Below are 26,695 nucleotides of genomic sequence, written 5' to 3'. Positions count from 1 at the left end.
GTACCTTGACCTCCCTCGGCTGGACGTCTAACGTCTCCGTACCTTGACCTCCCTGACTGGATGTCTAACGTCTCCGTACCTTGACCTCCCTGACTGGACGTCTAACGTCTCCGTACCTTGACCTCCCTGTCCTGCAGGCCTTTGGCAGAATGAGCCTTGACGTGTTTCCGTAGCGAGCTGGGATCGGTGTAACGCTTGGTGCATCCTGGGATCTGACAGGCGTACGGCTTCTGTGAAACAAAACACAAGGACAGACAAGAGACGATCAGACCAAAGGAAGGAACCCCCTCTCGCTCACTGCGAAGTCGAATATTTGACTTTTTCATTTTAGCAGCTTTTCTTCTCGACCTATAATCCAGTAAACGTGTTTTACTCTAAAAACCTGAACCAAAAGTTTATATAAACCTCCAAATGTTTTTGGACGGTAGTCTCTGACTAAACTCTGACCTTTGTTTATCTAAATAAGATCGGTTTACAGATGACAGCACGGCTCCTTGTTAAGATCAGGTCAACTAAAATATTTCAGATAAATGTGGTGAATCAACCAGCTCAAAAAGAAACATATTTACCTTTCATCTGAAAGCTTAGGGAGAAGAAAAGAGAAGAATTCAGACATAAAATCAAAAATTATATCTGTAAATGAACAAAAATCATCTGTATATGCAAAATGTATTCGCATTTGTTAAATATTCAGCTGTAATTAACGCAGTTACTCAACAGAGAATTAGAGAAAATGAAAAAGTGAAAAATCTGAAGCTGATATTTTTATTCTTTTTCTCCAAAAACCACAGAGTAAAACGTCCATCTTCACACGAGGATCAAAGCTCTGATTAGGAAAACTGATGAAACTTTTCCTCTGATAATTCTATTCCTCAGGCTCTGAGTGAAACCAGATTTTATTTGTAGGTTTGTGTTTGTAATAAAAACGCTCCACATGAACGGAAAACCGGAGCCAGATGTTCGAAGGCTTAGATATCAGGAACAAATTAACGACACGCTGAGATTTTTCTGGGGGGGGTTTGTTGTCATGTAGACATTTATTGTTGGAAATTATTCTAAAATGTCAAAAAAAAAGAAGAAAGATTACTAAAGAAATGTTTGTTTTATGAATAATTTATATTAAGCCTCATTTTCAGACCCATTCTGGAGTCAGCAGTGAAAATATTAACTGAGATTTGTGTAAAGATTTGTCCATAAACGCATCGATGACTAAATCCCAGTTTCCTAACAGGGATGTCCTCAGAAATGATCCTTTATCTTTTAACTCTTTTAACTTCCTTTGAAACGGACTGTTTTTCTCTGCTGGAAATCCCTTTGTATAACGGTGACGGCACAGATGCAACCCCTTCACTCTCCTGCTGAATTAAGGGTCTTTTTCACTGATAAAAACCCAAACAGAACGTGGCGTACGCGACTTAAAACTGCTTCAGGTGATAAAGTTTCAGGTTGGCAGCAACTTTCTTGGGTTAAGGTTAAAAAAAGAGAAACGAAAACGACACAAACCGGATCCTGTCGGGGCTACAGGCGAAAGGTTCTGACCGTGTCCAGGTGCGTGCGCTGGTGTTTGGCCCGGTCGCTGGAGTTGCTGAAGGCCTTCAGGCAGCCGGGGTGCTGGCAGATGTACGGCTTCTCTCCCGTGTGGCTCCTCAGGTGGATCTTCAGGTTCTCCAGGCGGGAGAACGCCTTGGAGCAGCCCTCGAACTGAAGAGATTCACAGAAATGTTCAAACTCTTGTGACTTTCGGGTGGTAAAGTTACACCGTTAGGGAAGCTCAGGATGGATTCAGTTCAATAATCCATGACGTCAACGTTAAATGAGCCTGGCCTGATTTATCTGACATCTTTTAATCTCTTTGTTGGCATTTTTAAAAGACAAACTCCAGAAAAGTTTCTCCTTCAGAGTCAGGCTGAATGTTGACAAAACTCAACCACTAAATGTTGTTACGTACGGGAGAACACAAACAAACAAATAAACAAAAAGCTGAAAGTTTAGTTTGTTTTTATTGTTTCCATAAAGATGAATCTGGTGTCCAACATAACAAACAAAGAAACTTTTTTTACACAAATTGATCCAAATTATAATTTTATCAGATTTGCTGAGCTGATTTAAAATTAAATAAACGAGTTCAGATGTTTTTTCAAAATAAAAGTCTTGATGGAAACTCTCTATTTATTAAAATAAGTCAGTTGAAGACCTAGTGGTAGTTTCAGTTTCAATATTTGTCATAATTTTCGTCTGTAAAGTCAGCAGTTGTTACCAAATAAATGAAAATGAACTTTTTATATTGCTGACAGACAATTAAAAAAAGATCCAATTTCTGCACGTTAGACTATTACTGTATTAATTTAATCATCATTCTGACACGTAATTGCAAAGAAATAAACTGTAGAAGTTTAATTCTTGCTCATGCATCACAACTCTGCACTTTTTAAGCTACGTTTGCCTCCAATTAAATGTAATAAAACCATATTTTTATGTTATAATTGAAGACAGCTGCAATAAGGAGGAAATATGTCACAAATTAAAAGCATAAAACGTACAAGACGAAGCCACACACGCACCCGGGCTGTGGTAGGTTTGGGTTTTTAAGCGTTTCTGTTGGATTGAAGCCGAACGAGAAGCAAATATCAGAATCAGCAGTTTGTTGTTTTTTCACACTTCGAGTAATGAAGCAGAAAAAGACTGAAAGTCGCTCAGATCCGACCTCTGACATCATGAACCTTCATGTCAAAACTTCAACCCCAACAGCTGGTTTTAACAAAAACAACAACAACAAGAAAACTGCTGGATTCTTATAATTTATATAGTTGATTCGACACATTTTTACAATCAAAGGAGTCTTTTAGGTGCGACTCGAAAAGCAGAAAGCGCGACTTTCATCTAAGCTGTTTTTCCTCCAAACATTCACTCCAGGTTTTATTAGGTCTCACTAATGAGTCTGTAAATGTCACTCACCTCATTTGAACAAGTCTGTACATAAAAGGGAGAAAGTCCCACTACATCATGGTGATTAATTAATCCGAGCACTCTGGTCAGGGAACACAAACTGGGAAACCTTCACGTTTTAGTCATCATAACTTTGTGTCTCCGGTGAGGTGTGAAAACAAACTGAAAGGTGTGGCGGTCCGAGCTTTTAAAGCTGCGCAGAGTTCACCCATTCATGCTGAACTCCCATGCAAATCACTCCCCCCCTCCTCCCCTGATGGGCCCGGTCCACATCAGCTGTTTTTGGTCAGACCAACTTTAAACAGCTTTAAATCTACCAGTTTGCACCATGAGACTAAAACTTCTATTATCTGGGTGTCCAAAGAACGTCTATAAAGAGTCTTCGGTTAAAATGCTGCTGAGTTAGGAGAGATCATGATTCTCCTGCAGGTTTACTCATGGTTCCTAGAGGTTCTAAAAGAACAGGAGGCGGAGCTTTCAGTTCTCAGACTCCTCTCTTATAAAACCAACTTCCAGTTCCTGTCCCTGAGACTCACACCCTGTCCCCTTTTAAGACTTTCCTTTCTGAGAAATCCTATAGTTCGAGTTGTTTGGGGTTTCCTGAGGTCTTAGTTCTGCTGCTGTAGCCTCAGACTGCTGGAGGACAAACTGTCCATGTCCTCCCTCTGCTGCCATCCTAACTCGCTCTACTCTCTAATTATTTCTATCATTAATGTTTTTTTTTACCCCATAGAAACCACACCTGGACCATAGAAACCACACCTTGAGCTGCCATTCTGTGTTTGTGTCTCTTTCCTGTCCTCTCAAACCTCAGCCAGTCGAAGCAGATGGCCGCCTGTCCTGAGCCTGGTCCTGGTTCTGGTTCTGGTTTCTTCCTGTTAAAAGGGAGTCTTTCCTTCCCACTGTCGCCTTCATGCAGCTCAGGATGGGAGACTGCGACGAAGTGAAGATTCAACACAACCTGCTGACTTCCTTAGACAGAAAACTTTTACTGAATGTTTTTTAAAGAAGCCAGACGTGCTGCTGGGACAACGTTCGGTTCTGAACGTCGCCGAAGGAACATAAACGGCTTTAAGACCTCTTTGTGTTTCCAGCCTGAAGAACACCTGTCGATGTTACCGGCTGGTAAATAAGGCTGAATTCATGAACAAACACTGACTACATTCAGGTGAAACGTTCGTTTTCCATTGCAGCATGAAGAGTGACTTCACCCGCATGTTCGGCTCCGAGCGCTTTATGAAAATGAAATAATGTTGTTCAAGTAGTTCAAGTGTGACCAATGACTAATATTTGGTGTTGATTTAATATTAATCGGCGGTTTACGGGCTGGCAGCGCCACGGGATACACACTTTAACGAGTGAAGTCGGTTCCACAGGAAGTGTGCGTCCCTTAGTGAAGAGATGAATTATTAATCTGGGTCATGGATTAATGATGGCAGAATAACAGAGCTGAGGTCATCGTGAGCTTCAGAGGATGACTGATGACAGAAGTGATGAAGGGCGACGCCGCTGCGCTCACACTGGGATGATTAAAGCAGAAACATCAGAGCTCCTCTTCTTTAATCTGAGCTGCAGCACAGACGGCTGTTTGGATCTGGAAACTTGATAAAAACGGTTTTCTTAAACGTATCTCGACATGAACAACAAAATTGGGAGTTTGGATTAACAACTTTGTGAATTTCAGCTCTATATTTAAAAACAGGAATCCTTAAGCTTCATACTGAGGCCAAACATTATACGAAGGGATTTCCTGGCAGAGAAAAATTGTTGATTACAAAAGAAATTAAAAGGATTTTTTCTCAACACATAACCTGTTAGAAAAGATTATTTCGTGAAAATTCAGCCCTATATTTTAAAAAGGGGGAATTCCCAGGACTAAAAAGAAAACACTAACATTATACGAAGGGATTTCCTGGCAGCCAGTAGAGTAAAATGGTCAATTAAGAGGATTAGAATTAAAGGGATTATTTCTAAAGACATACCTGTTGGAAAACTTCAATGAAAAGTCAATTATTTGCCATTTCAGTTTCAAAGGATGCCAGAATGATGTCTTTTTAGATAAATTTTTACGCCTATCTCAATTCCTCAACTCAATGTTTCCACTTATTTTGCACGGCAGCCTGAGCTCGTTCTGCAGCACGGGTCACATTTATCATATTAAGTTTTTATGTGGTTCTCAGCTTTAAAACAAGAGCAGAGCAGCCACAAACATTTCACCTACATACGTCTGAATTAGCATGTTTTGAGATGTGATATAAATTTAGTTTTTATCAGACTCAAAACGACAACTCACCATGCATTTATTGGGTTTTTCTCCCGAATGGACCCTCATGTGGATGAGCAGCTTGTAGCGAGCGTTGAAGGGTTTGTGGCGCCGCACACATCCGGTCCAGAAGCACGCAAACTCCTCCCCTTTCCGCTGGTCGATGTGCGCCTTCTCAATGTGCCTCACCAGCTCCTCCTGGCTGCTGTAGGCGGTGCTGCAGTCGATCCAATGACACGCCTGCTCCTGCTGGTCCGGCGCAAGGTCTTGTCCTGCAGGTCTGGGACCATGGAGGGGGGACTGGCTCCCGTCCTGAGCGCCGTAACCCTGAGGGGGCTGGCCCCGAAGGAACGGCTCCCCCTGCTGATGGTTCACCTGAAACGCCTCCCTCTTGCACGGCGAGAAATCATCCGGAGGCTCCTGTTTGATGCAGCGGTACTCCTCCTGTAGATTGTGCTGCTGCTGGGAGAATTTGTCGTTAGGAGGCAAGCAGGAGGTAAGAAGCAAAGATGAGGAGGAGGAGGAGGAAAGGGAGGAAGGCGAGGAGTCAAAAGATGGAGATTTGGCGCAGCTCGTAAACATGTAGGAAACAGGAAGGGAGGGCTGAGGGTAGCAGCCGACCCTCTTGGTGCTGTTCTTCGGGTCAGTTTGAGCTGCGGTGACAAAGTCCTCCACTGTCTTCTCGAGCAGGGAGTTCAGGTCGCATCCCAGCGAGGTTCTCAGGGAGTGAGGCCTGCAGAGCCCCCCGGAGGACTGAAGGTCCTGGAGATCCTCAAAAACGCTCCCGAAACCAGGAAGAGTCAGCTGCACATCTGGAGGCCCAAGGTCAGGGGGCCACATGCCGGCCCCCCACTTCTACCGCCGAGACCCCGGCGATGAAATCAATAACTTTCTTCAAGCAGCTTTCTTATTAATCCGTCCAGGGTAGAACCTTCCATGGGATCATTTAACACACGGATGTGACGCAGGTTGACGGACGAGCAGCTGCCGGAGTTCTTCTGGTGCTGCTCGGTCAGTCATCTCTCCAACGCTGCGGGAAACAGAAACAAGCTTCTGAGACAGAATTTGAAAATAATAACTCAATATTGAAAAATTCTTCAATGTGACTCTTTTTGCCAGCATATGTCATATATATTTATATATAAACATTTTAAATTTCAGGTATAAACATATATATAAACACACAACTGTCCCTGAAACCTTTCATAGCTCATCTCAGCAGAAAGCAGTCAGAGCTGTTTCAGTTTGGAGAATCAGAGTGAAGTTCTCCTCTCATCTCTAATCCATGGTTGTGGTTTAAAACCATGTTTTTGCCTAAAATAATGACCGAGTTCAGATGAGTGGGACTTACGGTGAATTTAAGTTTAATCACAAAGTCCTGCAGCTGAAAACCCCTTCGAATGGAATAGAGACTTGGGGTTAAGTCCACCGTCTAATGGACACGGAGAAGCTGCACGAGTTCAGACGGTAAAGCTGAGCTCACCCGAGACTGAAGTTTCCACCTTAGAATCCTTTCAAAATAAACTGCAATGGCAGAACAAGACTGGGACAGACCAAGTTGTTTTTATTTATGTTTGACCAGCAGGTGCTGATGGAAATCCCACTCCGGCGTCTTTTAGCTCACATAACTGTGTTCCTTCTGTGCCTAAACGTTGTTTCAATGAGTTTTGATTCATCAGCAGGACAGACAGGCTGGACTCAAACAGACGTACCCCCAACCCCATCCGCAAATACAGAAGCTCTACTGTGTGAAGAGCTGATTTCCACACGCCTCTTCCCATCTGCCAGATATCGATGATCTAATTTGCAGCAGAGCCGCTGCCACGTGTAATTAGTCATCGGAAAGCTTCAATGGGAATTCTTGCTGATGAAATATCCCACTGATATTTTACGAGGCAGGAACCGGCGCAGCTAAGAAGATGAGTAAGTTCACTTCTGCAGTTATATTAGCTGATGATGGAGTCACTAAGTGTAGGTTCAGGCCCATAGTTTCCTGGTATAGTCTGGTTTACAGTTTTATGATTCTTCCCGTAAAATTGCTGGAGTTCCCCCCGCCAGAGTCGTGTAGCGGACCAGTCATGGGAACGGTGGTTAAATCCTAATTAGAGAGGCTGTGATGTGTCTGTGCCTCAACAAACTCAACAGGATTAATAGCGAAGTGGTTCGGTTTGACTGAAGAATGATAATTGCAAACCACTACCTGCTGGCTTTCAGGCCCAAAACCTGAACCAAACCCCCGAAAGACAATCGCTTCACTGTTCGGAACGGCGTCCAAACGTTCATAAACGTCTCAGATATCCAGCTGTCGGCGCAGCTGTGCCCGCTCACTAGAAACACTTTGCATCAGTCCAGAAAGAAGAGTGAGACAGCGAAACTAAGAAAAGTGTCCCACAAAGCCTCGGCTGAGCCGGAGAGAGTTAGAAAATAGCAGCTTCATCTCATGTGGTGCCTTTTTAAAGCCTCGCTCGCTGAGGTTAGCTAAACACAGCTGTGGCGTTTCAGGACAAGCAAATGTGTACTTATCCCAACAAAAAGCACTTCGGCTGTGGAATGACAAAGATTTTTTTAAAACGTGTTCGTGTTTTGGCTCCACTAGAACGTGGGAAAAGATCTGTTTATTGAAACGGGGCAAAAAAAACCAAAACATTTATATTTATCACCCGCCACCGAAGTCAGAAGGTAATAATGTTTCTCCCTGTGTCTGTGTGTGTTTGTTCGTCTGTACTGTTAGCAAAATATCTCACAAATTACCAAACAGATTTTAATGAAACTTAGAAAGTAATCACTGGGTGTACGTCTACAACTGGGTAGACTCTGGAGTCAGCCCAGTTCAATCAGGCCACCACAGCTACACAAAAATGGCTCCAACTCAGTGAATTTTACAGACACTGAGCTGAAATTTGGAGTGGTAGTAGCTGAGAGTCGTTCGCAGCACATCCTCCAAGCACTAACAGATCACATGAGACATCGCAATATCACAAGGTTATACATCATGTTATTTCAAGGTTTGAACAAATCAGATAAAACTTGCTTTTTTCTCAGCAAAGGTAATCTTAGATTAAAATATTTTCATGAAAGCAGACGGGCAATATGTATTCCTTTAATTAATAATTAGAAATTATCTTTAACCCTGGATTTGATAAATATAAGTCAGTCAATTCTTATAAAATGGTTCTAAAGATTAAAAAAGAAAATCGAACCAATGCTGCCAGTAAAAATAACATCTAATCACATATTAGGAATGTTATGCAAAACATTTAGTCAGTAGTTTGATTCCTGTGAAAAGTTTAATAATCAGTGATGTAACACTGCAATCCTGCAGAGTTTTACTAAGTAAATGGAAACTAAACTCTCATTATTCATGTTTTTATAACAGCTCTGATAAATTCACATTGCTGATAACATCCAGAACTAATTACCTCCACCAAGGAGGTTCTGTTTTCAGTAGCGTTTGTTTGTCCGTCTGCAGACAAGAGTACTCAGAAAGTTAGGAACAGATTTTCATGAAATTTTCAGGAAACATTGAACACTGAACAAGGAAGAAGAGAAATTCTGGTGCTGATCCGGTCAAAGGTCAAGGTCCCAGGTGATCCTGAACAACCGCGTAAGGTAGGAATGTTAAACTGCACATCTAGGCACCTCATGGATCAGGGATGATGCCTATTGATTTCAAGATCACAGGTGACTCCTTTGTCTCTGCTCCAGTGGACTGACCCTGTTGTGACCTTGGCCAAGGAAATTGTGTTTTTGTTTGTTTGTTTGTTAGTAAGATTACAAAAAAAACAAATGAACAGATTCGGAGGACATTTTCAGGAAATGTTGAGGTTTTCACAAAAAAAAAACAAGTGATAAAATCTTTGTTAATCCAGATTATGACTGGATTATTTTTTAATTGACGTTATTTCCTCTCAGAGTGCTTCTAGTAAACTTTAAAACTTTTTGAAATGGCTGCAGCCCAGAAAAAAATGTCTTTGGCAATGGAGCTAAATAAATATTTACTGTGCCATCAGCAGCATAAATTGCATTTTGCAAAGCATTTTGAATGAAGGATAAATTGCCAGTAATCATACAGGAAGTACAGCACTTTACATTCCAACTACAACCAAATATATCTCAAAAATAAACTTTTGGATGTAGAATCCAATACATCATTTTAACGAACGTGGAAATACTTGTGATAAATTCTGCCTCTAAAAGGTCCGTCTACGTTCCCCGGTACCTACGTTCTCCCAGGGGCTAATAATGAAAGATGTTTGGCTTTCCCTCCAAATGTCCTTTAATACAAATTTTAAAATATATATATTGAATTACAGTGCAGGAAATGTATCACAACCTGAGCAAAAATACAAATGAACAAATACTGAATTACAGTAAGAAAGCTGCCTTTCCTGGAATTCACTTTCTGGGTGCTGGATAACAAAAGGGTTTACCAGAGAGCATAGGGAATCCAGGGAACAAATGTTTGTACTGGGGAACACGGGGGATCTGGGAACATTAGGGAATACCAGGGAACAGAAATACCAGAGAACATGGGATCTGGGAACGTTAGGGCATACCAGGTAACATAAAGTTGACCCCCAACGGCCCACAGGTGCAGAGAAAAAGCTTAATAAATAAATACGTTTGGTTCCAGATAAAAAAAAGGAATTGTGTAACTAGTTTCACAACATACTTTTCTTTTTTTTTTTTTTAAACAGACAACAGAGACTAGTATCCCAGTAACAGGCCAAGTTGGCAGAAGGATCACAGTTTACACTTCCCAGAATAATTTTTGCTTCGAGTTCTCCACCTTCAAATTACGTTACTCCTGTAAAACCAATTTTGTGGGCTTTTGGTGCTCTAATAAATCAACATTTAATTTACTTTCGGGTCATAAATCTTTGTTTGTCCAAAAGAAAATAAATGACTTTATTTTCTAACATCGAAACAGATTCACACCCTGAAAATCAGACAGCTTTCCTTACCGCAGTTAACTTCTGAGAGTCTTAATTTTATCAGCTTTTCCAGTTAAAATAATGTTTTTCTCTCTGTTTATATGCCGAAAATCTATACAAAGACTTTTAAAATCATCACCCACAGCAAAACAGCTTCCATTATCTGTACTTACAATTTTTAAAGCAAAGCAAATATAGATTTTTACCAAATGAGTCAAACTAAAAAATACCACTAATTAAGTCATTATTTAAATACCAACCCTGAAAACAAAAAACAAACCCTACATTAAAGCTATCTGGATATCTTTACTTGGTTTTATTTCAGCTTCTTCAGATCAGTTCAAGCATATAAAAACCTGAAACTGACAAAATAAATAAATAAGTAACTGTAGAAATGAGTTCAAGTGTTTTAAAAACTATAAAACAAAAAAAGAAAACAACAGAAGTGTTTTGTTGGGGTCACCATCATCTTGTTACCTGAAAATGTAAACAAAATAATTACAAAGACAATACAAAGACTTGTTTATATTTACAGGTTTCATTTTATACAGCAAATAAACCAAAACTTCATATTATAATATATTATTGTGAGAATGCTGAGTTAGCAGTTTTAGCTTTTAGCTACTGTTTTGCTCATTTTAGCATTTAAATATTGCTCTAGTTATTTAAAATTTGAGCTTTTAGTTACTGCTTTGCTCATTTTAGCTTTTAGCAACAGTTTTGCCGATTTCTCTTTGCTGAGAATGCAAATTCTTAAGTTGTTATTGTTTTAGTCAGTTTTCTTTTTGTTATGAGCTTTGAGGTCAACTTTGACAAAAAGGGGGACAAAATCCTGAAATGATGAGCTCAAACAGGAAGTGAAAGCTAACAACGGAAGATGACGAAACCCCCGTGAACAGAACAGTCCTGAACCCAACCAGGTGGATTTGGAGTCAGGAGACGTTCATGTCTACGCTGAGGACCACATGGCTGGAAGGCGCCATCTTGTTTCTGAATCTGTTGCTGAGTCTGCACGAGAAAAGGTGCTGGATATAATTTTTCCACGTAGGAACGCCTGAATCTTCCAACGGAGCGATGGGCTTCATGAAGGGGGGCAGTGTGCGGCGGCAGCACCGTGACGGACTTCGGTACGGATGCCAATAAAGACACAATCAGTGATTCACGCCTGAACTGAGAGGTTTTACTCAGGCGAAGCTTATCCAGGTGACAAAAAGAAACTCACTGAAAAGGAGGCAGAAAATTCAAATTTGCACCTTAAAAGGACAGAGCCGATCCTTGGAAGTGTCTGACCTGTTGTAGATGTAGATGGTTCTCAAACTGTGGGGCGTGGCCCTGGGAAGGACGCGGGGTCATTACAGCGCCGGCACACGACCACTTCAGTTTTATATCATTTTTATTTTGGGGTCTAAAAAAATGCAAGGAACTAATCTTTAGAAGTTTTCACTCGGACTTGTTTTTGTGACGGACAGAAGAGGCCCGAAAAGTTTGAGAACCACTCACTGGTTTAGAGAACTAGTTTAACTCTGACCTAACTAGCTGGTCAGCGCGGTGCCAGGACCAAAGTGGATTGCTGCCATCTTCAAAAAACTCTAGTCTCTTCAGTCTCTCAGCAATTCATGCAAATGGCAATTTCAAACCTTTGCTCTGTGGTTACGATGGCAGAATTACTTGTGATATTCCTGATGGAAGTGCTACAGTTAGCTGCTGCTATTTCTGCTTCAGATCAACCATTTTAACAATGCGTAATGTAATATAATACCTGTAGTTCTATATATTAATGTCTGTTCTGGATTTACCAGTTTACCAGGACATCAAACATCAACAATGAGCTAATAAATAATCATTCTGATCTGAAAGGACGGCATACCCAAATGTTTCCAAGCAGGTGTGAATCTGTCAGAAACTTTGAGAACCTCTGGCAGGAAATTCCCTTGAAAATGTCCAAACCACAAAACAGAGCGCGAGGAGCAGATACAGCAGCAGCGCCGATGGACCGGTTCTGAGACCCGAGCAGCTAAAACTCCCCTCCGACGGATACTGACTGAGTCTTTCCAAACAATTTACGGAGTGGCTTTTGGTCGTAGGAGTCCGTGTTTTACCCGGCGGTTTATTAAAGTAAATGTTTGGCGAAACACCAGTTTGTTGGAGGAGAACAACATCAAGCAACACTTTCCGGAGTTCCTACTTAGGAAATCATAGCAGTTGGAGAGTGACGAGCAGGAGACATTAAAAGTTTGCTTTTCTCTGCATTGCACAACAATAAATTATAAGAATTAACATAAATAAAGTCATGACATCACATAGCTCTGGCTTTCTTACCTCCTTAACATAAAATAAACCCTTTACTTGTTTATATTGTCATTTTAACTTCCAATTAAAACCAAAATTGACATTTCAGTGTTATTATATATTACCTCATTTGCACTACAGACCATAAAATGACCCAGTATCTGGTATTATCTTAGTGGTTTCAAACATGTTCTTGACTTGCCCCGCACTTGAAGAGCGTCCAGTAAAATGCTGTTTTTGTGGAATGAATTGAAGCAGAAATGAGAGGAAGGGGGCCAAACGTTTCTTACGAGCCAAAGACCACTTCAAGAAGACGACATATCTCTCTCTGAGCAACAGTGACATTCTTAGAGTCGCGTTTCAAATTCATGCAGGGGAAAGAATGAAGCGGCCCGAGAGAGCTCCTAAAAAATAAAATAAAAAAATCCCTTAAAGTCATAAAAATGAATAATTATGTAAACACACACTTGTTTCAGGTTATGTTCTTCAATTTACAACATTTATTCCAGAAAAAGCCACACTCTGACCAACAGTTCCTGCTAAGCATCACTGAAAACACTCATTTTGGTCGAACATTTTCTTCCCATTGGCGGCTCCAACTGAACCTCTCTGGAACGTTGGAGATATTTTTTTATTTATTTAATTTTTTTTGCTTTTAAATACAAGTCCGTTGTCCTTCGGTTAACACCGCATATGACAGCAGATTCTGGAACGTGGCATCATTAATCTTGACTTATTTCTTTATTTTAACTGCTAAATTTGTTTTGCTAGTCTGTTAGCTTTTGGTGGTTCCCTGTAATAACATTTAAACCTTTTTGGAATAACTGATTCCAAACAGACCTTAAAGTACTGTAATTTTATATGAGTCTGTTTAAATGAACCTTGTTTTATAAATCAAACTCAGATGTAAACAAGCTGCTGCGCTATCTAGCTAGCTTGTTAGCTCACTAGCTGCACCCATAACATTCATTAAACATACGACTAATTTATGTTTTAAATTGTCCTAAGGGGTGTTGTGGTTTCTTTACTGTTAGAATAGGTTATTTTGGCACTTTTAGAAATGTTAAAATTGTGATAGGTACAACAAATTAGCTCTTGTCAGACCCTCCAGGATTTCGTGATGTTGCAATCGCAACTATTAACGCAAAATCAAGCAAACCCCGCAAAATCGCAAGTTCTTGCAACTTTGCCCAAAACGCCGCAACTTTAACCCCAAAATAACCCCAAATAACTCATGAAGAAGATACATGACGTCACTTCCTGTTAACATCAGAATGCCGGGAGCGTGCAGGAGCAGCGACCGAAGCCAAAATGTGCGCTAATGCTTCACATTTGCCCACAAAGATTTCAGAAAAGGACCGCGCAAAACACCGCAGTGAAGTTAGTTTTAAGTTGGATCTTGGATATTCGTGCTCCGCGGAGTTAGCGGCGTCTAGCTCACGGCTGACCCGAAACAGGATTAATGCATTTAATTAAATCCTCCTATCTATAATAATGCACACTTTGCATAACATAAAAAAATCCCCCTAAACAAAGAGAATGAATAATTGGTGATGATTGAAATACCAAACACATCCATGTTCTAATCAAGAACTTGGCTTGCTAAGCTTTAAAAAAAAAATTACAGCTACAGCGCTTTTAAAAAGATTTATAACTAAACCTAAGAGGGCCGATGAACACAGATGCAAATTACTTTTATAAATTTCTCCTTTTTGGGGGTGCATTTTGAGATTTTTCCAAAGAAAGTTCACGCAGAGACATGCAGGAGCTCCTATTCCACTACTTCACCGGCCCGTGCCAAGAAGAACCGTTCTGGGAGTTGAAATAATTTGCCAAGTAAACACGATTTATTAAGACTCCGGCTCTAACGCACAGCAGAAACAATGTTGAAACAGCTACCTCTGATACTCGCAGCGGCTCAGATTACCCACATTTGTCACCCTGGGGTGTTGCAAAACAGCAGACACCTCCGGCCAGGAATAACAAATCTGAAACAAGTCGAAGTCAGCTCTGCCGAAGGCTGATCACCGGTAATGTTGGCGAAACGAACGTAGCGAAGGAAAACATTTCATCACCGCGTCACGAATCACTCGCTCCGACTGGAACGACATTCGTTGTGACAAATTCTGACTTCAGGCTGTTTTTTTTTTTAAAAACATGGAAACAAATATTTACGTGTGAGCCAGAAAATCCCTTTTCTACTTCTCAGTAATGAATCCCACATGATCAGGGTTGTTTCTCTGCGTCTTTAAACCCTTAATTTAATACATTAGGTCATGTTGTGCTACGTAATGTAAACACAAGTAATAAATGCAGCTTAGTAACAAACTCCACACGCCACCAGAGGGAATCGCTATGAGGTATTTTGCTCCAAATGTTGCTTAAACTTTTAATAAATTCACAACATCACCTTAAAAGAAACATTTATCTATCAGCTGCCTTTCCAGAAGTGGACGTAATACAATATTATAAATTAAAAAATGATTTCTGAAGACAGTTTGAATGCTGCCAACGCCCAAAACTCCAGCATAACTTTATAAAAATCTAAACGGTAAAAAAGAAAAACGCCTACATTTCGATGTAAAGACTCGATAAGAAACATAAAGAGAACCAAGCTGCCGCTGCCAGAGGCTCGTTATTGTCGCCGTAGTAACCAAACATCTGCGTCTTTCACTCATTGACAGAAACCGCAGGCAGAAACAGACTGAAAACTAAACCTCAAACAAACAGTCGCCGTGCAAAAAACTACAAGTCAGATCTGAAATAAACCTTGACCTGTGAGTGATTTTTTTCATCGTTTCTTTAATAGTTTTCTGTAGACAAAACGACATAAACAGACTCTTTGCTTCAAGTTTTAAAGAAATTATTCTAAGCTAAAATGTTACTGAAGTCTGTAGGAGCTTCGAGATTTAAGGAAAAACAAAGATGAAACTGTGCAGTTTGGAAAAGTTTACTCCAGTGGTTTTCCAAATATATCGATCTACATTTCTGAAACGCAGGTACACACTCAATGTAAACAAACCACTTGGGTGATTCCGGCGGGAAACTAAAGTCACGTGGCTGACCTGAATTAGGCTAATCCGTGTAAACAACTATGGCGGGCAAGCGTAGAGTCTCAGAGGAGATGTTTAGGTGGAAACATGAGCACGAATCTGCTGCTATATGTGAAAAAATGAGTAGAGAAAAAACATTTATAAAGACGCGCTCAGCGTTCAAATATGCGTGCTTTCGCTAAACATCTTCTAAGTTTACTGTTTAAACTGTTTTCAGTCACTTCGACTGTTTGAGCAAACAAACGCAGGTGGTAGCTGGTATCCGGTCACAACTTCTGTTCACAAATTTTTAATTTAGGGTCACATTAACCATCGAGACTAGACATTTTTTTTTTTTTACTTTTTGAAGTCTTTCCCTCAGTCTTCAGGACTTTGCAGTGACTTTTAATAATACTTTTCATTATTGAGTTGTTATTATTATCAAATTCTTTGTCTCAGAAGATTCAAAATGGCGCCGCAATTTGTTGAAATTTGGCGATTTGTCACCTGGCAACAAGCTGGTTTTGTTCGCAAGAGGGCCGGTTTGAAAACTGGGTTTTTATCGGTCTGGAGGGATTGTTTTTTTGTCCTGTATTTAGAAAGGGGTGCTCCTCAAGCTTACATTATACAAAGGGATTTCCCAGCAAAGAAAAACGGTTAATTACAAAAGAAATGAAAAGAATTATTTAACGCAAATCGCAATTACAGCAAAAATCTGTATTTTCCTGTTTTGTTTTGTTTTTTGCAGCCTGAGCTCTTTCTGACTTGTTTTGCCAGCTCGGGTCACATGTCGGGCGTCACGTAGCCACGCCGCGCCCTGATGGCACCCTGAATCTGTTGCTCACGCTTCCTGACGTCCGCGGCAGGGAGGTGGAAACCGAAACAAGCACGCAGACACGTGATCTGGCGTGATTCGAACAGGACGTTTCGGGTCGCCGCAGATCTCGTGTTGCTGCCGTTTCGCCTCTTTGCCAAACGGTTCGAGCATCTGCTGGTGGAACCGTTGAGTTGCCGATATCGATAAACGATCCGATCAGCCTCCCAAAGGCATGCCAGGATGATCTCTGGGGATTTCAGAACAGTGTAAATCGGCTTTATTACCAATTTCATAACTGCATCTGTGAGATAACACGAAGTAGATGATAAAATTGGTGATTTAGCCCCGACTCTGCGGCACAGAGACCCCTCTGCAGAAGCTCTGAGCCAGCGATATCATGAGACTAATGATTAAAACAATCTTCCTCATCTGTTGGACGATCAGGCAGCCAGATTTCCACCCCCTGCGCAGCACTTCTCATTCCAGCTACATGACATAAATCAGCCGACTGCAGGGAAGTGGAAAGGAAGAGTCCCATAAGTAATAAGATGGGGGGGAAATATCACAAAAGAACCATTTGCTCACCGCAGAGCGCAGCAGCCACTCTGTGTTATTAATTCCTCAAATCTTTGTTGCACAATCAAAACAAGTTCTTGTGTAATTCATCATATGGACCCGAAAATAGCCTTTCCTAACCACAATGTGGAACTATTTCCCTCTGTTCGGGTCCTCTTTTATCACTTCTTTGCAAACACAAACGCTCATTTTTGCCTCTTTGTCACAAAAAGTTAGACTATAATAAATGAAAACTAAGGATAAAGCGATTTAAAGTGAGCAGGATTACAAAAAGCTGCGAGATGATCCTGTTTCCTGCGAGCAGAAACGCTTCAAGCTGCAGTAAAAAGGCAGAAGGAGTGCTGTTCTTACCGCTTTATTTTCCAGCCATTCAGTATGATGGGAGGACTCTTCCTCACGCTGGCTGCACGCGGACTGCACTTCCCACTGTCACTTCAGCGCGCTCACGCACGAGCCCACCCCCTTCACCCCCTTCCGAAGCCAACCAGCTCTGCAGCAGCAAACAGGCCGGGGCAACATCTCCATCGCCCACCGATAGACAGAGGGGCGATCATGTTTTCTCGCTCCTATTTCTCTGCTTGTCTGTTAACAAAATATCTCATGAACCACTCAGCGGATTTTAACGAAACTCTCAGAAAGTAATCACTGGATTTACATCTTTAACTGATTAGCTTTTGGGGTCAATCCCATTCAAGATGGCCGCCACAGCTAAGCGACATTAGCAAACACAAAAATGGCTCTAAGTCAGTTTTATTGATATTGAGCTAAAATTTGGTGTGGTAGTAGCTGAGAGTAATCCCCAACACATACTCCAAGAACAAGATTTGGTTTTAAAACTTTACCGTTAACTACTGGAATCAGCTCTGCTCGTCTGTTAGCAAAATATCTAATGAAACATCGGACAATTTTTTACGAATTTTTCAGAAAACAATCATTAAGGTGTTCATCCTCAAGTGATTAACTTCCGGATTTAATCCAGCTCAAGGTGGCTGCCACGGCCAAGGACAAAAATGGCTACAACTCAGCCAGTTGTGCAGAACTTGAGGTAAAGTTTGGTGTGGTGGTAGCTGAGAGTCATCTGGAACCTGTCTCGGACCCTTCTTAAATTTAGTTTTCGTAATTTTCAGAATCTAGAGCTGTGGGTTGTTGTTTTTTTCTCTCGTTACTATTGAACCTCCAGATCTCACCGGGACTTCGAGCCTAACGTCTGCTAACGTGACTCACGGGAAGGACATCCCGAATATCAGCGAAAATCGGTTAACGGTAATACGGAAACACTTTCCGTATTACCCCTAACCGATAACCCCTAACTGAAATGGGCTAAAATCCGGCGCATATAAAAAAATAAATCAACAAACCCGCATCAGCAATTAAAACATATCTGGTATGCTACTGTCAAAACAAACAAAAAAACAATAAAATAAATAAAATATTTGCACTCACCAAAACGGCTGTGTCCCCCAAAATACTTATTTCAACACAAAATCCATTCTGGGACAGATTAGCTAGCTCAGGACAGGTTAGCTAGCTCGGGGTCGGCCGTCCTCCTTTAACGAGATCTAGCTTCTCTTGAAAAGTTCGTCTTGAAAACAACTTTGCCAGTATATCAGCAACCAAATCAACGTGTTGCTCTCCTTCGGCCATTGTGGGTTAAAAAAGTTTTTAACCGTTAACAGTCCCGGTGTGACTCTGTTAATCTGCATAGTACTGCCGCAGCTTAAACTAGCAAGTATCCATATTCAATCACAGGACGCGTAAATGTCACGTTCAACGTACAACTCATGATCTGATTGGCTATTGCAACTGTCTATCAACTGTATTTGCCTGTTGACTTACAGGGTTGATTCTGAATTCTGATTGGATAAAAAACTAACCTAAAAACAACAGCACTGAAAGGAGCATAATATGACACGAAGAGAATATGAACACTTTTAGATATCTGGGGAAAGTAAATTAAAAATTAAATTAACCTTTATCATAATTATGATGATTCTTGGTTATGTTAGGCCAGCAGAGAAGGCCTTGCTGATTCCGAGGACGAGTTTGAGCCTCCAACTCGTCCCGGATTGTCGCAGGTTATTGAGTTCCCACCTTTAATAAGTCCAGATCAAACTGTGTTTACTTTACTCTAATATTCAGGCCAAACTACTAGCTAGCACTGTGATTAATTGCTGTTTTTTTCCTGCATGTTTGACCACTAACCCCATATAAAAACTGACGTTTCACATGGCTTACGAGTTCACATTTGCTCTAAGGTATTTTTATTTCCAGCGGTTTCCCTGTAATTTAGGCCCGGTACGTTCGAGGTGCTCAGAAGTGACCTCACATCGACCAAACTCTGGTTTCTGGTCGGCTCAGTTTCCAGCAGGATCTCTGTCATCATCAGCTCCGGGATGAAGTTTAATAACATGCTTTTCACCGTCCTCTCACTGCAAGTGTGGCCTCGCCGATGCTCAAGGTCAGCACGCTGTCAGGACCGTCAAAAACGACCCCAAAAAGAGGCGAAACGCAGAAACGTTTCATCCGTGCACGGCAAAAAAGTACAAGTCAGAGCTCTGGAGATGATGCTCGGAGCTGTAAACAAGTCCTCTGGGGAAGCTGCTCCAAACAAAACCAGATGGGCTAAAACAATTCACAAAAGAACATATTCTCCAAGAAAAATTGTGACATCGGGGGTTTACTGCTAACGAGATGCAGAAAACAGCTGGTATCAGTCTCTTTTGTTTGCAGTTTCTTTCCCCCTAATGTGGCAAAAAGACAATTTAAGCAAAGGGTCACACGAATCTTTAATCGAAAATGAGACATCTCGTTTTATTTTGGTAAACGGAGCAAAGGCCAAAAAAACCAAAAGTGTGGGGTGATGTTGCAACTTCGGAAAGCTTTTTTTTTTAAATTTTATTTATGGGACAGCACAAGACTTTTGACACCAAAAGGTGTTGTGTTTATTTAAATTTGTTAAAATAAAAAAATAAAAAGTTTTGATGTCTTTGCATGCGGTGGGTTCCACAGGTTGCAGAATGAATCCAGGTGTGTTTGAAACAGGACAAAGTTTTAGTTGTTCCTGAGTCGATCGATGTTTATTCAACTTTTATTTTATTAAACGCCTACAATTTCACATCAACATGTCTTAAACTAAGTTGTTTTGTTTAAACAAACAAACAAACCTCTCTACCAGTGGCCCGGGAACCTGAGGTTTCTCTGGGATCTGCAGGAACCACTGTTCCAGTTCGGGGGTCCGGTGACCACCAGGACCGGTGAGGTTCTGACCATCCATCACGCCTGTTTCCTCTTTCAGACCCTTTAACAATTAAAGCCATAACAGCTGTCAGAATAAGAGACTTTTGATTCTTCTGATTTTGTCTTTATGGACTAATTTTAATCTCAGATACAACAAAAATCTATAATTTGATCTGTTTCGATCTACAGCCTGAGCTCAGTTCGATCCAACTTTTATCTGTATTTTTATAACAATATCGCCAGCTGCTGGTTGACTGTGGGAATAAACGACAGATCTGTAACTCCACAGATTATTTAAACTTTTTCTCTGGTGAAATTAATTATAATCTCCGTTCCTTTATAATGTCTGTTAAAAAGGAAACATGCAATAATGCTTCCAGTAGATTATATTGTTGTTTTTATAGAGAATAGTGGGTGTGAGCTTCTAAAATGTTCAGAATTTAAAAGAAAAAAAAAAGGGTTTATTTACAATTTCTTTTGCTTACAGTCCCGACATTTTGACTTCTTTACCTGTAAAATGGGAACCATTAAAAGGATGCTAATTAAAGTTTTAATATTCTCAAAGGTTTAAATATGTAAAATATATATATATATGCAGAAAAAAATTGTCCTTTATTTCTAATCATGTGACGTAATATTTTTGAAAAACACAGGGTATATTTTTAATATACATATAAAGTTATCAGTTTTTTCTACTTTTAAAACATAATTTTAGTTTATCAGTATTTTTACTACTTCCTCAAGCAGCCAAAATTGTCTTTTTAGTCAAATACATAAATGAACAAATAAAAACAGAATGTTTTTTTATTTTACACAACATATATACATAAAAACAGCATTTTAGTCAGTTTCTCTGGATAAAAATAGCTTTATTTGACATATTGTCCACATTTGTTTGCATTAAAAGTTTAAAAAAATAAATGGCTTAGGCAACTAATTACCAAACATTTACTGTGTTAAATAATAATTTGCCTAATAGAAGAATTTATTACTATTGTTGTGTTAAACAGAAGACAGAAACATAAAATGAACGATTAAAAAAACTAACAAAAAATTGCTGGAGGTTTTATTTTGAAAGGAAAATCGATGGAGTTCTAGAACAAGGTTCGCGTATGTTTTTACACCACCTAACGCCGGTGGTGGCGTTACTCTGTGTGTTATACGTGTTTTTTTCAGACCCCGCCCCTCCCGGTTGGCTCTGTGACACAAACCGAGCAAGCCCTGGCCACCTCTGCGCCATCGCCTGCTAGCTAGAAGAAAGCTAGCTCGCTGCTGTAGGGGGCAAACTGCATGCGCACAAAAAAGGACGACCTAAATTTGCAATTTGACAAATTTTACCGAAAAGCAAGGCATTTTGCTCGTAAAGGTCGTGGTGAGTATTTTGTCCCCAGACATTTTTCATTTTTCCCTTCCTTTTTCTTTTCTTTTTGGATATTTTTCTACGATGATTTTCTATTTTGCGAGTGGACAGGACATAATGTGCTAGCTAGCGGAGTAGCTAGCTTAGCTCCCCCCACCCCCCTTCAACGACACTAAAGCTGCTTCTAATTTTTTTTTTTTTTTAAGACACGAGCCCTTTGGAAGCATCTTAGCTACACCTGTTTTTTGCAAGTTTATTTATTTAACATGTTCTGAAGATTTTTTTTTTCCTTGACGGGACTGGTTTGTTTTTATTTTTGGCTTTTTAGGACAGCTAACGTTAGCATTAGCATTCAGACGCAGCAGCATACCTGATTCGTGATTAATTACAGACTGTCGACTGCATTTTTTCCTCCTTTTTGTCTGAATCTTCTAGGTTTTGGTCCCCCTTTTTGTAAGCACAAGAACTGGTCAGATTGCTGAGAATTTTTAAAGATAACTCGGATTTGGTGGTTGGCTAACGTTAGCCATGCTAGCCGGTTTTAGGCCGCCGAGGCTGGCGCAGGGCCTGTGTTTCACTTTAAGGCCTGGCGGCGGCGCTGTTGGTCTTTTGGGGATGGTTTAGGTAATTTTTTTTTTTTGATTTATTTTTTTAAACTCAGACTTTGCTTTTCTGGCTTGTACTCGTCGGTCAGCAGATTTTTTTTTTTAATTCTTTTTTTACCCTTATTTTTCTCCTCGCATGATGCTATTTTTCGTGTTTTGGATTGCAATGAAGTGCCAGCAGCTTTGTTTTTTCATTGCACAACACCACAAATGCATATATAATTAAACATTTTATATTGAAAGAGTGTTATTTGTTTCAGTATGTACCAAAATCAACCCACTATTCACTCATACAGGCTGCATATACACCCCTAAACCCTGATTATGACACATTCCTGATAATTAGAGGCGCTCCTGTCAGTTTTAAAGAGCTGATATTGGAGCTAACAGGGTCTCATATAGTTGACATAAATGTGTCAATCTCTCTGTTTAAACAAGCACCTAAAAACACAATTTGAATGCAGGTTTATTACTCCTCAAACCAACAATAAAACAGCTGCAGAACAATAAAAGCTTCTTTATTTCCCCTTTTAGACACACAAAGAGAAGGTTGAACGGGGAGGAACACAGCTTTATTATGAGATTGTATGTTTTACTGCTTTACTGCCGATGGTCAGACCTTTTCCTGGCACTTATAAGTGACAATAAAAAATAAAACTAGTGTCACAATCATCAGACAGAGCGAAGCTTCTCGGCAATGACATGAAAGATCAGGATCTGCCGAAACAGGAAGTCGAATGAATGTCTGTTTGACTGTACGCAGTTCAGGATAAACAGATTTATTACAGGTTAAAGTCAGTTTTCAGCTGCGTACAGTTTCCTGTGGCTCAGTTTGTGTTTTTATAATAATTAGAAGTCTCGTTTTCTCCGTTTCATGCCTCGGCATCTCCTAGATGGTGTCACTAGGTGGCAGCGTGCAGCTTCTTTTTCCTTTGTGTGTGTGTTTGTGTAGGGGGGTGTTGTTTATCACTGATACCTCGTCCCCCCCGCCAGGTAAGCCTTGGTATCCAGATAACCCTGCCCAGCTTGACTTGAGGTGTGTTTTCTGTCGCCTCAGTATAAATCGTGAGGGGCGAAGGTCGAGACACCGGCCCAAACCGAGCCCAAACGCCCGACAGACGGCAGCCCTGCACAGACGCTATGGAGTGAGTGATGAATGTTCAACCCCCCCTCTTCAGCCGAGGGGGGGTTACTGTTAATGCCACTTCTGTTTTCATGTCTGCCAGCCTCTCTCTGACGTCTCTTTAACCTGTTTGACTTCGTTATCTTTACCCAGATAACCTCTGTGGACGCAAGCCGTCCTTCCCTCTCCATGAGTAAATATGCTGCCCGATTATTTATATATATATATATATATATATATATAAAAAAGAGCTGAGATAGATTTCAGAAACGTTTGCTCCTTCAGATGTGGAGCATCGTAGGTCACGGCTCACGGGTTTGATTGGAAGTTGTTAAAAGTCCTGCTTGGTTTTGATATAAAACCGGAGAGTCGCTGCAGTCCGACGTTCTGTGACGATTTTAAACATGTCTTTTTGTTAAATTAAAAATAAACAGCACTCAGTCTGAACTGTGTGCTTTTATTTCCTTAAGGTTGACGTTGAATTCGTGGCAAATCTTCAGCTGTATTTACATTTTATGTTCATTTATTTTAAATCCAAACATCAAAAACTGACTATTAGGTTCTTTATCTGGAGCTAAAACTTCATTTGACTTCATAGAAAACATTAAAGCCATAACAGCTGTCAGAATAAGAGATGCTTCAGGGTTTTTGGTTTGAGTTTTAATGCTTCTGACACATTTTCTCCATCATTAAATGATCATTTTTAGGGTTAATTTACCTCAAATTCATCAGGGTTTCTGTAAAACTTAAAACAGTAAATATTCATCGTCTTCGTTTACAACTAAACAGAAATTCACCCGTCAGAGTTCAGAATATCTCTGCTCATTTCATCTGATTTTAGCTCCACCTCTGTTGCCGTTTCTTCTCAGAAGAAGAACTTCACCTTCTCTCGTCCCGCTCGGCGTCTCTGACTCCATCGTTTTCCCTCCGACTCCGTTTACATCCCGGATTACTTTACCGTCTCAATATTTGTCTGAAGGGAAGTCGTTCATGTTCAAATGTAAACAAACAACTCGTAACTGTTGGCAACAAAACCAAACTCTGCTGATTTCACTCGATAATAGACATTTGGTGGAGAATGATGCTTTTTTAGTGGTTATTTTTATCATAGATGATACACACATACATAAAATTTAAACTAAAAACCTTAAATTGATGTATTTTGACAGCTCTTATGGCTTTGGCCTCATTCTGTGTTTATTTTGTGAATGTTGGCGCCTCTGTGGCTCCAAAACGAAAGCTGTCAGGTTTAGTTTAAAGCGTCCCGACGTTCCTGTTTTCTGACTTTAATTCTGTTTATTTTCCAGGTGGGGCTTAAAAGCAACAAGTTTTTAGAAACAGGAGCAGCTTAAACATCAGAAAAGATGATTAAAGTTTCTCTGTGTGTGTGTGTGTGTGTCTCAGTCGTTCGTCCTCCACCTCCAGCCTGATGGCGAGCAGCAACGTCACCAACAAGACCGACCCGCGCTCCCTCAACTCCCGGGTCTTCATCGGGAACCTGAACACGCTGCTGGTCACCAAGGCGGACATCGAGGCCATTTTCTCCAAGTACGGGAAGATCGTCGGCTGCTCCGTCCACAAGGGCTACGCCTTCGTCCAGTACGCCAACGAGAGGAACGCCCGCGCCGCCGTCGGCGGGGAGGATGGCAGGATGATCGTCGGACAAGTGCTGGGTGAGGCCTCGGGACTCGGGACGTTTGAAGCAGGTGCTCTTCAAAGATGGGGGACACTGTTCTGGGTTGAGACGCCATTGGGTTTGATAAAGCTGCCATTTTGTCTCCTCTTCCCTGTTAAAATGTAGGTTAATGGTTTTGTCGCTCGTAGATAAGCTTTTATGAATAAACGGACGTGTTATAGAATAATCTGCGTCTTAGTCACCAACAACAAATCAAGTTTAACCAGAACCTCATAAAGACCAGAAAAACGAGTCTGGCGAGGATGACGGCGTTCGTCAGGCATGTTCCGTCTGATCACGTGCACGCCGCCTGTTGTCCCTCATCTCTTCTGTTTAGTAAAACTCTGTTTTTATGTTTAATTATTTAAAAACAAACCCCTGATCCCTTGAAAACGCTGATTCAGCTAGAAATTCGAAACGTTTTGCTGCGTCGTCGGTTTTTACTTCAGATACGTTTAAAAACAAAACAAAACTAAAAGGCTGTGACCTGTGAGCGTCTTTACCCAGGGGACGTGTCCCTGCTGTCCTCGGCTTTAATCTGTCCCACCACCTCGGGGGACGCTCTCCTGCAGGTTCTAGACGCGTTCTCTGCTTTAAATGGCCGACTCGTGGACGTAATGATGGAGAACCTGATGATTTGGCGAGGAGCTGATTGAACCGTCTGAATCAGGTGCGTCGGAGCAGAAACGCCTAAAACCTCCGGGACGTCCTGGAGTTTATCTGAGGAGCACGGACTCGGCTGTGGCCCGTTTGGGACGGTTTCGTCGGGGTTTATTCGGCGCAACTAGCTGGTTTTACAATCAGAGTTCTGTTTCACGTTCTGGGCTGTTTATTTATAGCTGCTCTGTTTATTTGGAAACCAAAAGATGTAAATATGATTTTTGGCGTTAATGATGCTGATAAAACTAATAAAAAATGAGGCGGTGATAATTTTGACTTCGCTGTTTGACTCAAAAACATCCAGGCAGCAGAAATAAGAGTTCAGTTTACTTTCAGCTCCGACTTATTTCTTCCAAACTATTAATATTATATTGATTGTGACTTAATGTTCAAATAAAGCTGCCTTTCTTCTAAAAATACCCGACAGGTTAATAAGAAAACAGCAGATTTATCTAAGATTTAATAGAGAAATACGTGCAGAATCTGGCTGCATGAAAGTGGCAACAAAGGGTTTTGTTTTCTTTATTTTGCGAACAATAAATGAAATCAGGGTAAGAAATGCCTCCTCTGTTTCCCTCCTCAGACATCAACCTGGCCGGGGAACCCAAACCCCACAGGTCAAAAACGTCCAAGCGCTCCGCTGGAGACATGTACAGGTACGTCTGACAGCTGCTGGCAGCGTTTCAGAATAAAATAAGAACAAAAACCCCCGACAGAGTTTGACGGGAAGGAAAGCCTTTGGGCTGATAAGAAAAGCCTTCAGGGAACGCTGAGAACTATGTAGTAATGCTGTCGCCCCACATACTGCATCCCTGCTGACTCTGGCTTCTCTTTCTCCTTTATTAGTAGCTCATCCTTTGACCTGGACTACGATTTCCAGAGAGATTATTATGACAGGTGAGTGAAAAGCGGCTGGCACAGAGTTTTGAAGCGGCACGCACATTTTGTCCCCGGTTAAAAAAAAAACCCAAACGCTTCCTGTCTGAATGTAACACGGCGATATTGAAACGTCTGCTTAAAACAAGAGAAGAAGAGTTTTCTGTAAACGCTGAGTCAGGCATGAGCTGAAACTGAGGGATGAAGCTAAAAGAAGTAGCAATAAACAATTTACAAGCTAAAGTAGCTACAGGCGAGCCGAAAGCAGTTACAGGCGAGAAAAAAGGGTCTACAGGCGAGCC

General features: G+C 40.9%; 2 protein-coding genes across 6 annotated transcripts in view; one reads left to right on the top strand and one right to left on the bottom strand.

Moving 5' to 3' along the window:
• LOC108232785 (zinc finger protein GLIS1) overlaps positions 1-17,345 on the bottom strand; it is a 27,644-nt gene extending 10,299 nt beyond the window's left edge. Inside the window, exons 1-4 of one of the 2 annotated variants that reach the window (XM_017410813.3) lie at positions 17,209-17,345; positions 5,240-6,239; positions 1,540-1,701; positions 117-230 (exon numbers count right to left, since the gene is read on the bottom strand). In XM_017410813.3, the coding sequence (XP_017266302.1) occupies positions 117-230; positions 1,540-1,701; positions 5,240-6,049 (1,086 nt within the window). In that variant the 5' untranslated portion in view covers positions 6,050-6,239; positions 17,209-17,345. The remainder of the gene's footprint in view (positions 1-116; positions 231-1,539; positions 1,702-5,239; positions 6,240-17,208) is intronic. The other variant, XM_025004770.2, reaches the window with a different exon arrangement.
• A 3,968-nt stretch (positions 17,346-21,313) lies between these two features.
• LOC108232945 (heterogeneous nuclear ribonucleoprotein C) overlaps positions 21,314-26,695 on the top strand; it is an 8,984-nt gene continuing 3,602 nt past the window's right edge. Inside the window, exons 1-5 of one of the 4 annotated variants that reach the window (XM_037982048.1) lie at positions 21,314-21,466; positions 23,117-23,204; positions 24,587-24,888; positions 26,101-26,173; positions 26,364-26,414. In XM_037982048.1, coding sequence (XP_037837976.1) covers positions 23,200-23,204; positions 24,587-24,888; positions 26,101-26,173; positions 26,364-26,414 — 431 coding nt within the window. In that variant the 5' untranslated portion in view covers positions 21,314-21,466; positions 23,117-23,199. Of the gene's footprint in view, positions 22,079-23,052; positions 23,205-24,586; positions 24,889-26,100; positions 26,174-26,363; positions 26,415-26,695 lie in introns of all 4 variants that reach the window. The other 3 variants (XM_025004816.2, XM_037982049.1, XM_037982050.1) reach the window with 3 other exon arrangements.

This window comes from Kryptolebias marmoratus, linkage group LG20, assembly GCF_001649575.2.
Source record: "Kryptolebias marmoratus isolate JLee-2015 linkage group LG20, ASM164957v2, whole genome shotgun sequence".
Classification (NCBI taxonomy): domain Eukaryota; kingdom Metazoa; phylum Chordata; class Actinopteri; order Cyprinodontiformes; family Rivulidae; genus Kryptolebias; species Kryptolebias marmoratus.
This window is presented reverse-complemented; position numbering and strand designations above follow the sequence as displayed.